Source organism: Ranitomeya imitator, chromosome 2 (assembly GCF_032444005.1).
Source record: "Ranitomeya imitator isolate aRanImi1 chromosome 2, aRanImi1.pri, whole genome shotgun sequence".
Taxonomy (NCBI): Eukaryota; Metazoa; Chordata; class Amphibia; order Anura; family Dendrobatidae; genus Ranitomeya; species Ranitomeya imitator.
In genome coordinates, this window is record NC_091283.1 from 189,618,450 (window position 1) to 189,632,689 (window position 14,240).

Below are 14,240 nucleotides of genomic sequence, written 5' to 3' on the forward strand. Positions count from 1 at the left end.
GACATACTAAAAGGATACAAAAACCGCAGCTGAAAAAAAACGCTTTGCTGTAGTGAGATCCCTGATATTTGTTTCCATTTTGCATCACAGACTTGTTTCTTAGTGATAATCTTGAGTAGAAATGTGTTTTTTTTTTATTGGCTTGGAAGGAAGTGCTTTTACACACACAAAAGCAAATAAGACACAACTAGGGTGACATCGGAGAATAAAAATGGTCTGTTTCTCTTTGATTTTAACACTCGTAGGGTTGTGTGAATGTAGCATTAAATGGGGTTGTCCCACAAACAAAATACGCTTTAATCACTAGATCTTGGAATAATAATAATTTCCACAATTGGATGTGTTAAGAAAAAATGTCCCTGTGCTGAGATAATCTTATAAATGTGCCCCTGCTGTATACTGTGTCATGGCTGTGTCTGACTGTGCAGACATCTCTGGGGCAGGGGAGGAAGCAAAAGCGTATACAGACTGCCTATTTTGAAGCAATGTTTTACCTCAAAGAAAGAATCATTTGTGATCCTGTGCTATCTGTATGCTCTTTTGCTTCCTCCCCCGCCCAGGAGCTGTGTTATGATCAGACCATGGTCCTGTACGGTCAGACACAGATATTACACAGTACACAGCAGGGGCATATTTATAAGATTATCTCAGCACAGGAACATTTTATTTAAAACATCCAATTATGGAAGTTGCTAGATGGTGGCCCGATTCTAACGCATCGGGTTGTCTCTAGAATATGCATGTCTACGTAGTATATTGCCCAGCCACGTAGTATATTGCCCAGCGACGTATATCGCCCAGCCACATAGTATATTGCACAGCCACGTAGTATATCGTCCAGCCACATAGTATATAGCAGAGCCACATAGTATATAGCAGAGCCACATAGTATATAGCAGAGCCACATAGTATATAGCAGAGCCACATAGTATATAGCAGAGCCACATAGTATATTGCCCAGTCACGTAGTATATTGCCCAGCACAGAGCCACGTAGTATAGAGACTTAAAAAAAAATAATACTCACCTTCTGAAGGACCGTTGAAGTTCTGCTATACTTACCATCCGCCGCCTTTCCCGCTCCTCGCCACGCTCCCGGGATCGCTCCATTGCAAGCGGCAGTTTCCGGTCCCAGGGCTGGTGTGAGCAGGACCTATGATGACGTCGCGGTCACATGACCGTGACGTCACGGCAGGTCCTTGTCGCACACCAGCGCTGGGACGGGAGCGGAAGCTGGCGCTTGCAATGGAGCGGTCCCGCGAGCGTCCAGAGGAGCGGAAAAAGCGGCTGAGGGTGAGTATAGCAGGTTTTTTTTTTTTTATTATTATTATTTTTAATATGACCTATTTTTACTATTGATGCTGCATACGCAGCATCAATAGTAAATAGTTGGGGACACACAGGGTTAATAGCAGCAGCAACGGAGCGCGTTACACCGCGGGCCGTTACCGCTGCTATTAACCCTGTGTGAGCGGTGCTGGGCAGTGAGTGCAGGGGAGTAGGGGAGGGACTAATCGGACTGTGCCTGTCGCTGATTGGTCGCGGCAGCCATGACAGGCAGCTGCCGAGACCAATCAGCAAACGAATAACCGTGACAGAAGGACAGACAGACAGACGGAAGTGACCCTTAGACAATTATGTATATAGATTATTATTCAAAGATCTATTGATTAAAATGTTGATTACAATTAACTTTGTTCTTGGGAAAATCCCTTTAAGGCTTAGCACATGGACGACTTAAACGCTCATCTGTATGTCTGATTTTTGATCAGATTGTACACTGACAGCACACTGATCAATGTCATTCAATAGGGCAGTTCCTATGAAAAAAATGTTCTCAGTTCGACTGAAAAAAATGGCAACATGCACTACTTTGTACCGAGTCTCGGATGAGACTCACACATTTAAGTCTATGGGTGGGGGAAAAAAATTGATCCCGCACGGAATATCTATGTGGCATCCAATTTTTCCAGATAGATTTCTATTAAAAACAGAGGAAACTGTATGTGATCATGTACATGTTTTAAATTAGTTGTATGAAACGGATCGTACACGGATATCACATGGATGTAAAAAATGGATACATAGATGAAAATTAGAAAACAATCGTCCAAGTTTTCTGGATGAAACAGTCGATTTCTCATACGCCTGCAGGCGCCCTTAGACTGTCATCTGAAACTGGTCATACGGGCGAGTTTGGCCGACCTTAGTCTGTTGTGTATGGGGAAGTTAACTACTATCTAAAGGGTATCGGCACTTTTATGGTTCGCTCGCACTGGTGATCGCTGCAATGTTATACTATGGGGCAGTGCCAACTAGCTTTTTTTTCTCATGGTGAGTTGGCATGAGAATAGAAAACTGCTGCATGATGCAATTGGCAGCATATATCCGATGGCAGGCACCCATACAAGTGTATGGGAGCATGGAAAACATCGGACTCTACATAGATATCATTGGAGTGCAGTCTGATATACACCGACTCAAACAATAGAAAATATGGAGAGATTAGGTTCATATAGCATCCGATTCTCTCACATGAATCAGTGGATGCTACTCGCCAGTGTGAGCGGACCCTCCGTCTGACTTACTAGTATGGGGTATCACCACTTAGAGTGCCTAGGGCAGCATGAACACCAAATACGGCCCTGCTACCTTTGTCAATTGCTGGTCTGCATGCTGCCATTTTGATAGAATCACAGTTTTCTCATAATTCTGAGCCCTTTGTAACCTCACCCACACCGATTGGCAGCTCTTTGTGTAGCAGTTTTTGTAACTATAACGTGTAATCAGTGGTGAGGACGGGATTAGACCAGGAGGCACGAGACAACTATTCCTCTAGTGATAATCTCCTGATAATAAAACATTGACTGCATTGAAACAAAACACAGTCTAGTAAGTGCCACATGGCTGAAATCAGAGTCTCTGCACCCACATCATGCTGCTCTCAGTTTACATAGCAAAAACTTAATGATAGTCTTTAAAGGTGCTGCAGCGTACCAGCAGCGACACAGCTCTGAACATTGCACATTGGACTTGCATAGGGCTGCAGCTTTTCCTTTTGGAAAGTAAATAGAGGAGGCAATCTGCAGCACCATTCAGGGCAACTACACAATCTATAGAAACTTGTGTCAGTCCTGACTCTTCAAGGCCCCTTTAATCAGCTAATAGATGGGGGTGTTGAGTGTCATACCTTGATGACCTATCCAAGGTATGAACGTCCCATGAAAACCCCTTTAACCATAGGTGGTGAGAACAAGGCTCTGCATACTACTCGCTATTGCAATGGATGGTGAAAACTGATGTATTATGTCATTGATATGTGCAGGGCGACCTGAGAAAGCTCCTGGACCAGCTGTTTATCTTCATAGAAACTCCTGCTGATCCTGCACTGGCAGAGACTAGTCCTGAGGACAATACAACAGAAGAGAGCCCCCTGCTGGCCAGTGGTTCCAGGCACAAACCTGTTCTGTGCAACAAAAAGATTCCACTCATTCTACAGAGTCACCCAGAAGTAAGTAACAGGCTAAACTAATCCAATATTGCTTTTTTTTTTTTTTTAAGGGGTTAACTGCTTAATTTCTCCACATAAAATATAAAAAACAAACAAAACAAAACATGCTTAACTCCTGGACTGGCATCTCTACAACGATGTTGGTGATGTGTCTCCTAGAAGTCACGCATGACCCAACAATCAGTGGCTGTAGCCTTCACTAGTCTGACAAAGCGGATGTCTGCTTTGATGGAATTCTGATAGGCTGCAGCGGTCACATGATCACTTGGAGGGCAAGCTAAGCATATATTGTTGTTTTATTATTATTTTATGTGGGGACTTTAGCAGTTACGGGCTTGTGGTAGACAACCCTTTCAAAGACGATGATTGATGTAAAGCTATTTAGGCAGATCTGTCACTGTACTGTGCGGCCCAGTTTAATTTCAGTCCATAGTACTATAAAAAAAGAACAATGTAGTAGACTGGTGGTTAGGAGTTCTCAACATTCAGAATTGGGGCTAGTCCCATGAGCAATGTGTAACTACACACATACACTTCTACAATTAGTCATCGTCTAGGCACGACTCTCAGAACAACCGGCTGACTTTCGTAAAGCCCATGGAGGGGATCATCATTTTTGGTGCTCACTGAATTCATTCCCCACAGACTCGCACCCCGCCCTTCTCACAGCACAATGTATGCTTTGGAGTGTTCCTAAATTTAAGTAGGGATGTGTTACCTCTGCTAAAGACAGCATGGGCGTGAAGTCGTCTACATACCGTAATTTCCTTGCAGCTCCATGGTCCGGAGGTCAAATCTGAGGCTCATTAGCGAATGGTGATTGCAGTGTGCTGCTGCTTATGTTGGCACTGAGTATGTGTATATGTATACATGCAGTAGTGTGCAAAAGTTTTAGACCGGTGTGGGAAAGAATGCTGCGCTGTAAGAAGCTTTCATGTATAGAAGTGTTTATTTTTATAAATTAACAAAATGCAAAGTGAATGAACAAAAAAGAAAAGTAAATAAAATCCATTATTGAACACTATAACACTATTTTTCTTCAAAACCGCATCACTTCTAGGTCCGGTACTTTTACTTTCTCAGTTTTTTAAGGAATTCGGCAGGAGGTTGTTCCTACCATCTTGGGGAACCGACCACAGATCTTCTGTGGATGTCACTTATGCAAATCCTTCTGTCTCGCCAAGCCCTTCCATGGAAGTCTTCAAACAGAGGCTGGACAGACATCGGTCTGGGATGATTTAGTGAATCCTGCTTTTTGAGCAGGGGGGTGGATCAGATGACCCAGGAGGTCCCTTCCAACTCTACCATTCTATGATTCCATGTGATCCCAGACATGCTGGATTATGTGAGATCAGAGCTCTGTAGGAGCCGGATAATCACTTCCAGGACTCCTTGTTCTTCTTTACGCTTAACATAGTTCTTGGCTGGATATTTGGGGTCTTTGTGCTGCTGCACAATAAACTTGGAGCCAATCAGATGCCTCCACGATGATATCGCATGTATTTCTGCCTGTATTCTCAGCATGGATACACGCTCGTATGTAGATGACTATACAGTATGCAATTATACATACTCTTCAAACTCACATGTACATTACACACAAATACATATTTATTCACACGTAAAAAACCCATCGTACATGATACATTCACACACAGACATAGATTGTGAGCAAGTGTTTGTGAATATATGTAATGTATTCACACAAACCCATACAGGTGTGTATATTACATTCACACATCTGTATGTACGATAGATATATAAAAAGATCACTTTTTTTGTCAGTCTATTTCTGATCAGTAAGGAAACCCACACAAACACAGGGGGAACATCCTTGCAGATGTTGTTCGTGGTGGGATTTAAACCAAGCGCTGCAAAGCAACAATGCCAACGACTGAGCTACTATAATGCGTGCACATACTTTCGTTCATTAATTTCTCTTTAAATATAGTTTTGGAAAGCACTGGCATGGGTGGAGGAACTATGACTGCAATAACAACCAGGCACAAAGTGTCTCTTTCACCAGATTTCACAATACAAATTCCATAGCTCAGGCCTGTTCAGACCGGTGTACTTACTTTGAAAATCTATGCAAAAATGGCTAGTCATATAACCTACTCAGGAAATACTTTAAAATGGCATTTTCAGAATGCATAAATCCTTGTGCAAATAATAAGTACAGCAGCAGCTTTAAGACCCATTTTACAATGTATGGTTATTGTGAAATAATGAGCAAGCCAAGAATAAAACTATAGAAAAACTGGAAAGTGACATAGTAGAGCTGAAATTATTCTTTATAAGTTTGGGCTGTGCATAATAGATGCCAGCAGCAGCCGCACGTAAAACCCAGACATGTCATTAGTACTGTGCTTCCGCACTATATACACAATCTTGGCTTTACCTGGCCCATATTGGCCACAGCCCTGTAAATGACGACATGTGGCTAGAAACTTGAGGAACTGATGTTATTTTGCAGGATCTCTACTGGTGCTTAATAGCAGCACTATAACCAGGGTTTGTTGCGCCCAGGAATGCTGCTGTACGGAGGTTAAAAGGATCCAGTGACCGTTACGTACATTTGCTATAGTATAGACAGAGCTAAATCCATATTACGGTAGTTTGTTGCTCATTGTGATTAGAGTTAGAAACCAGGCCCAGTTGGGGCAGCACAGCGGGAGTCGTATCTTGTCGCACCATGCATTTTCCATATAAAATTTGTGACAAACATTTTTCTCTGTTTCAGGTGATGGCTCGTCAGCTACTGATTCTAACAAGCGCCTGCTATGTGCGTCTCCTCACCTCCGGACAGCTGCCGCGGGCCCGTGCCGCAGGTCACACTGGTGTCCTGGATGTACCGTGTCCTTGTCAGTTCATCGAGAGCAACATATTCGCACCTGTCCATTGTATGTAAGAGGGACACATACAAGTGTGATAATACAGGTACAGTCAGGCATCTCCCGGGAGCACAGCACTGCAACAGTGGCGGTCATATTCAGCCGATTAGGGATCAGCATACAATCCCTGCAGGGAGCGGTTACTGAATTATGTAAAAAGACATACAGCCACGAGTTGAGTGACAGCTACTTCTACACCATGCTCCCTCCTAAGTTTCCAAATGAGCAGCTGATGGATCAAAATCTGAACTGTCACGTTTGCTGGACAAATACTTTATCCTGTGGATGAAGAATATATCAGAAGAGGATACCCCCTTTAGAAATCCCTGCCTGAGGTTGAGCTCACTTGATTGCTGGATTGTACAGAAGCACAGCACCTTCCACTGGAGGGATGATGCATATATGGATATTGTAACCAAACATTTACCCATCCCCCTAACCAGGCTACAACTCCCAATTCTGGGACGGCTTGGTAATTACTGTACTTCATCACTATGAATATGGTCAGTGCAAGGAGATTTATATTGTATTACACTTCTGATAAAGTACCTCATTGTGCCACACAGGGATCAAGTGGAGGAAATCACTTGTAGCAGACTGGAATGGTCTGGTCATAAGGTTTATTGATGAAACCTCAGTAACGGTCCTATTCCTCTGTAAGGCGTATTCAGAAATCCACACACCCGCTGTGCAAAAGCAATCAACAGATTTTTAGAAACAAGTTTGCCACAGCCTTGTAATCTTACATTTTTGCCCCCATTCGTTTCTGTAACTTAGGAGCCTTTGCCCAGCTGGTTTTCAGGGCTCAATGTTGGAACTTCCCACTATTGTTAGGTTATGTGTCGTGTGTATAGTGACGTGCTCATTGGAGTCACAGCTGGAACTGTTCACTATATAGATAGTGGTCAGCTCCTTATTATGCAAACCTGAACCATCCCCAGGAGATACAGACACAACCGGGAACAGAGTGGTGATTGGCCACAGAACAGGTGAAATGCAGCAGACGCAGAAGTCATATGCATTTATTAATCATAGGGCAGCTCAGTGAGCTCATTAGTGATGAAAAATGGTACCAGTCATAAAGGAGCTGTAGGATCAGCCTTGCCTTGTGGAGAAAAGAAAAATTTGGCCAAATACATAGAGATGCAAGTGTCATTCCATGCATGCTCCTTTTTGGAATGAGGTTACTTTGAGACTGTACTACAGCTTCATATAGAGCAGTACAAGTGTACACAGAGCTTATATCTAGTGATGAGCAAGTGTGCTCGTTGCTCAGGTGACTTCAAGTATTTGTTAGTGTTTGGAGATTAAAGGGAACCTGTCAACCACAAAAATCGATAGTGAGGTAAGCGCAGTCATCAGGGGCTTATCTGCAGCATTCTGTAATGCTGTAGATAAGCCCCCGATGTATCCTGAAAGGGGAGAAAAAGAGGTTAGATTATACTCACCCAGAGGCGGTCCTGGGTGTCTCAGGTCAGCTCCAGCACCTCCCATCTTCATCCATGACATCCTCTTCTGGTCTTCACGCCGCGGCTCCGGCGCAGGCATACTTAATCTGCCCTGCCCTGTTGAGGGCAGAGCAAAGTACTGCAGTGCGCAGGAAAGGTCAGAGAGTCCCGGCGCCTGCGCACTGCAGTACTTTGCTCTGCCCTCAACAGGGCAGACAAAGTACGCCTGCGCCAGAGCTGCAGCGTGAAGACCAGAAGAGGACATCATGGAATGAAGATGGGAGGCGCCGCAGCGGACCTGAGACACCCATTTGACCGGACCAGCAGCGGGACCACCCCTGGGTGAGTATAATCTAACCTCTTTCAGGTTACATCGGGGGCTTATCTACAGCATTACAGAATGCTGTAGATAAGCCCCTGATGACGGTGAGCTTACCTCACCATCGATTTTGGGGGTGACAGGTTCCCTTTAAGTTATCACGGCAGCTGAATGATTTACAGCTATTAGACAGCTTGATTACATGTGAGATTCCCTAGCAACCAGGTAACCCCCACATGTACTCAGCCTGGCTAATAACTGTAAATCATTCAGCTGAAAACCATCTGAGCACTAACAAATACTCGGAAAAACCCAAGCAACGAGTACACTCGCTCATCACTATTTATAGCTAGCCAAATAAGAAATCTCAGTCAGTGCATATCATGTACAGAAAAGCCATGAATAGTACTGAGCATCAATAGAAAATCCATGGAAGAGGGCTACTGTATCAGGGGAAGGGTCATACAGTAGTGTTCAAAATAGAAGTCCAATATGACTAACCAGATCACTGTTTGGTAAAAATTGTTTGACATGTGGTAACTTCATTTATACCAATTTGTGCAGAAGAGTCTAAGGCTATGTGCACGCGTTGCGGATTAGGCTTAGGAATTTCTGTTGCGGTTCTGCAGAGGTTTTTTTCTGCGTTTTTTACCCCTGCGGTTTTCTATAATGGAATGGGTACAAAAACGCTGCAGATTCACAAAAAAGAAGTGACATGCTACTTCTTATAAACCGCAGCATTTCTACAGCGGAAAGGGTGCACAGCATTTTTTCTCATTGATTTACATTGTACTGTAAATCAATTGCGGATCTGCATTGTTACTGCACCTCAAAAAAACACTGCGGATCCAGAGAGAATCCGCAACGTGTGCACATACCCTAAGAAAGCAACCAGAGTCAGCATTCATGATCTGCATGTTTGAGTCTGTGCATTAGAATTACCATATATACTCAAGTATAAGCTGAGATTGTCAGCCCATTTTTTGGGGCTGAAAGTCCCCCTCTAGGCTTATACTCGGTAATTGAGGGGGGGGGTCAATAATAGCAGTGTGGAGTTCAATTAGTGAGGCCAATCGTTCTGTGAAGAAACAGGTGTGAATCAGGTGGCCCTTATGTAAGGGTGAAGTCAATACTTGCTGTACATTCATTTTTCTCAGGCTTTCAAGGAGAAATGCGTAATTCAAGACACTGATCAGAAAAACAGCATACTTTGATTAAAAAGTTGAGGGTTAAGTTTAAAAAGCAGTGCAGATAATCATAGGCTGTTCAGCTTAGATGATCTCCAATGCTTTAAAATGGAAAGCCAAACCAGAGAGACGTGTAAGAAAATGGAAGACGACCATTGGAATGGATGGAAGGACAGCCAGAATGGCAAAGGCGCAGCCAATGATCAGCTCCAGGATAATCAAAGACCGTCTCAAGTTACCTGTGCGGACTGCGACAGTTACAGTACAAGATGCCTGTGTAAAGCTAATCTCTTAGCAAGAAGTCCCGCTCTTCTAAAAGGTACCGTCACTCAGCGACGCTGCAGCAATACCGACAACGATGTCGATCGCTGCAGAGTCGCCGTTTGGTCGCTGGAGAGCTGTCACACAGACAGCTCTCCAGCGACCAACGATCCCGAGGTCCCCGGGTAACCAGGGTAAATATCGGGTTACTAAGCGCAGGATTGCGCTTAGTAACCCGATGTTTACTCTGGTTACCAGCATAAAAGTAAAAAAACAAACACTACATACTTACCTACCGCTGTCTGTCCCCGGCGCTCTGCACTGGCTGTGAGCACAGCGGCCGGAAAGCAGAGCGGTGACGTCACCGCTCTGCTTTCCGGCTGACCGACGCTCACAGCCAGTGCAGGATGAGTGCAGAGAAGCAGAGCGCCGGGGACAGACAGCGGTAGGTAAGTATGTAGTGTTTTTTTTTTTACTTTTACGCTGGTAACCAGGGTAAACATTGGGTTACTAAGCACGGCCCTGCGCTTAGTAACCCGATGTTTACCCTGGTTACCAGTGAAGACATCGCTGGATCGGTGTCACACACGCCGATCCAGCGATGTCAGCGGGAAGTCCAGCGACGAAATAAAGTTCTGGACTTTCCTCAGCGACCAACGATCTCCCAGCAGGGGCCTGATCGTTGGTCGCTGTCACAACGATTTCCTTAACGATATCGTTGCTACGTCACAAAAAGCAACGATATCGTTATGTGTGAAGGTACCTTAAGGAAAAAGAAAAAACAGGATTTTTGGTTGCTTACCGTAAAATCTGTTTCTCGGAGCCTTCATTGGGGGACACAGAAACCATGGGTGTATGCTGCTGCCACTAGGAGGCTGACACTATGCAAATAAAAAAAAGTTAGCTCCTCCTCTGCAGTGTACACCCTACCGACAGGAAGTAGGATATTCAGTTAGTGAGAAAGCAGTAGGAGAAGCAACGTGTAAAAGAGAAAGAATAATAACATAATAAACTTTATCCACATAGCGCCAACAAATTCCACGGCGCTCCATAGATTAACAGTTTCAAGCACTCAAAGAGTATTCAAAGAACTCAAACGTATACAGTAAACAGAGCTGTTCAACTTGGGAGGGAGCTGTGTCCCCCAATGAAGGCTCCGAGAAACAGATTTTACGGTAAGCAACCAAAAATCCTGTTTTCTCTATCGCCTTTCATTGGGGGACACAGAAACCATGGGACGTCCCAAAGCAGTCCCTGGGGTGGGAAAAACAGACTTCCATCAAGTACGAGGACTCACCACTGCCGCCTGCAGGATCATTCTGCCCAGGCTGGAGTCCGCCGTAGTCCGGCGAAACGTGTGGATGGAAGACCAGGTTGCCGCTTTGCAAAGCAGTTGGCGAAAACCCCTGTGACGTACCACACTGGAAGTGCCGACTGCCCGGGTAGAGTGAGCCTTTATCTCAGGAGGGGCACTCTGTTCTTGACCCGGTAAGCTTCCAAAATTGCCGTTCTGATCGAGCGAACAATAGTCGCCTTGGAAGCCAGCAGGTCTCTACGCACGCCATCAAGGATGACGAAAAGAGAATCCATCTTTCGGAAAGCGGACGTGCTAGCCAGGGAGATCCTCACTGCCCTGACGGGGTCCAGCCTGTACAACGATCGCTCCAGAGGATGAGTCGCAGCTGGACAAAAGGAAGGTAGAACGATGTCCTCGCTGAGGTGGAAAGATGAAAACCACCTCGTGAAAAGAAGGAAGGCGGAGGCCTGGGACCACCTTGTCCTGGTGGAAAAACCATAAAGGAGGTCGGCAAGAAATGGCCGCCAACTCAAACACGCGGCGGATTGAAGAGATGGACTTGAGAAAAGCCACCTTCCGAGATAGAACTGACAGGGAAAACTCCCTGAGAGGCTCAAAAGGGGGGAACCCCTGAGAATAACCAGCACAACCTTTAAATCCCATGAATCCACAGAGGCCCTGTACAGAGGGACAGCGTGGGCTACTCCTTGAAAGAAGGTCTTAACCTGTGGCTGAGAAGATAACGTCTTCTTAAAGGGAAGAAGAGCGCAGGAACCTGGCCCTTTATGGAACTGAGAGCGAAGCCCAAATCCAGTCCTGCCTGAGGGAAAACCAAATGGAAGGCAGGGAAAGGACATAGGTGAAAAGCGGTTGGACTCGCATCAATGAAAGTAAGCCTTTCAGGTACGATAGTAGATCCTGAAAGAAGACGAAGGCTTCCTAGCCTGGATTATAGCGTGACCCATCCGGGCCGAAAGACCGGACGCTCTTAGAACTGTGGAGTCCACAGCCACGCCGTTAAACTGAGCGACCGATAATTCGGGTGGCAGATCGGACCCTGAGACAGCAGATCGGGTCTGTTTGGAAGGCACCAGGGGTGACCGGGAGAAGATTGATGATGTCCGCAAACCAAGACCTCCTGGGCCAATCCGGGATGATCAGAATGACCGACACCCATCCCGCCTTGATCTTTTCGACAGCTTGGAAAGCAAGGGAAAGGAGTGGGAACCGATAGGGGAGCGCGAACTGCAACCAAGGAATGGCCAGAGTGTTAACACTACTGTGAGAGGCTCGCGGGACCTTGGACCGACCCAAGGGAACTTCCTATTCAATCGGGACGCCATGAGGTCCACATCTGGAGTCCCCCAATCGAAGAGCAATCCGATAGGAAACCTCCTAAAGTACCAGTCCCCTGCCACAAGGCCCTCGCGGCCGAGGAAGTCGGCGGCCTAAATGTCCACGCTGGGGACATGCACTGCGGAGCTCACCAGGACCGTTACCTTTGTCCAAAGGAGGATCCTGGAAACTCGGCCGAGGCCAGAGACCGCCGAGTCCACCCCTGGTGGTAGATATATGCCACTGCTGTGTCATTGTCTGTCTAGGCTGCTGAGAATCCTTACCCAGTGAAGGAAAGACAGAAAGATGATCCGGAACTCGAGGACATTGATCGGCAAGGAGGACTCCTGCACCAACCAACAACCCTGAAAAGAACAGGTGACAAAGCCCCGCGCCTCCGCCGAGCGGGCTGACGTCCGTCGTCACCACCTGCCAGGGAACTGAAAGGAAAGATATGCTGTGAAGGATCTACTCTGGGATAAGAGAAGTGACCTCGGCCACCAGTCGGGGAACCGTTTGACCCGGGGGAAAGCCAGATCGGACGATGCAGGGAGAAGACAGACCTGTCCCCCTGTGATAGAATAGCCTGCTGAAGAAGTCTTGAATGAAACGGGCGAAGGGAAAATTGCTCCCGATGTTGCAACCAACCTCCTTAGGACCTTTAAGGCCCATCGGAAAGGAGGGGAGCTGAAAACCCTGGAGCAAGCAAACTTCCTGACAAAGGAGGGATATCCTGTCTTCGGGAAGGAAGACTCTGGTCCGACAAGTGTCGAAGAACATGCCCGGAGATACGAGGCGCTGAACAAGACGGAACTTCTTCCTGTTGACGAGCCACCCGCAACGGCTAGAGTGTCGGGAAGATGGATAGACTTTCGGGAGCCTGAAACCGAAATTCCTGAGCCTCCATGGAAGCGATTACTGAACGAGGGAATATCATCCTGAAGTGTCTCCGACGAAACCTCCTGTTCTGCAAATTGAGATCCGGACTGGGACGAACCTTGTCGTCCTCTGATTCGAAGAGAAGCCTGTGAACCGTTGAACCGTTCCTGTTCTGGGACGGGAACGATTACCCCGGATCTAAGGAGGGAAACAATGGCTGTAAAGAAACCCGGGACTAGAGTGGGGTCTCTTGGAGGTTGGGATTCGAAGAAAACAATCCCAGGGCCGTGAAATGAAGATTTTGTATCTAGAGGATACAAGTGCCCTGGCCCATGCGTCCTCTACTGAGGAGACCCAGACGTCCCTGAGGAACAGGAGAAACGGGCTAGAGTCTAGTCGTGGGTCATGCCTAGGTGGAACTTCCAGTCCTGGACCTGGAGAATCCACCTTAGGAGTAGCGGGGACGCCAGGAAGGAGTGAGTCGAAGAATACCTTCTTTTCTTAACGTGCCTGTGGCCTCTGTTGCGAAAAGGAATCTGATGCCGCGAAACGACGCAAAAAAGGCCGAAAAGGACCGAAGTTGCCGCCTAAGAACTGGTGCCGCCAGTGGCGTCCTTAATAATTTGGTCCAGCTTGGAACCGAAAGGACGTGATCCTTGAAAAAGCCAGGCTCATAAGGGACTTCTTTGATGACTCTTGAGCCAAACAGAACGACGGCTGGCAACAACATTACCGGGTGTCTGAGCGGCAGAAGACGCGACGTCCAGAGAACACATTACTCCCCGGCATGAGTAATCTGGGTGGTAACTTCCGCCAGCCAGTCTGGTGGAGCTCCAGCTAGAATGCCCCAACGGAGTTGTTTTAGCCCCTTCGGATACCGACTTCGAAACCCAAGTGCAAGCGGGCATAGGGATGATGCGGCAGGTTCGAGAGCCGAATTCACAAAGGATTCCATGATCCTATCGATGGAACCTGTCAGAGTCGCCCCACCGGACAGCGTGAGGACTGTGTTGGTGGCAAGTCTATTGGCGATGAGATTCGGAGGAAAGAGATATGAGACTCCAAGACGCTTTCCTCTTTGAGAACGTCTGGTCGAATTCGCTCTTTCTC

The 14,240-nt window shown here is 46.5% G+C and overlaps 1 protein-coding gene across 3 annotated transcripts in view; it reads left to right on the top strand.

Annotated features, from left to right (window-relative positions):
• Positions 1–6,967, top strand: part of TMEM268 (transmembrane protein 268) — a 111,544-nt gene extending 104,577 nt beyond the window's left edge. For 2 of the 3 annotated variants that reach the window (XM_069748383.1, XM_069748384.1), the window contains exons 8-9: positions 3,325–3,510; positions 6,254–6,967. In XM_069748383.1, the coding sequence (XP_069604484.1) occupies positions 3,325–3,510; positions 6,254–6,421 (354 nt within the window). In that variant the 3' untranslated portion in view covers positions 6,422–6,967. The remainder of the gene's footprint in view (positions 1–3,324; positions 3,511–6,253) is intronic. The other variant, XM_069748385.1, reaches the window with a different exon arrangement.
• The last annotated feature ends 7,273 nt before the right edge of the window (positions 6,968–14,240 follow it).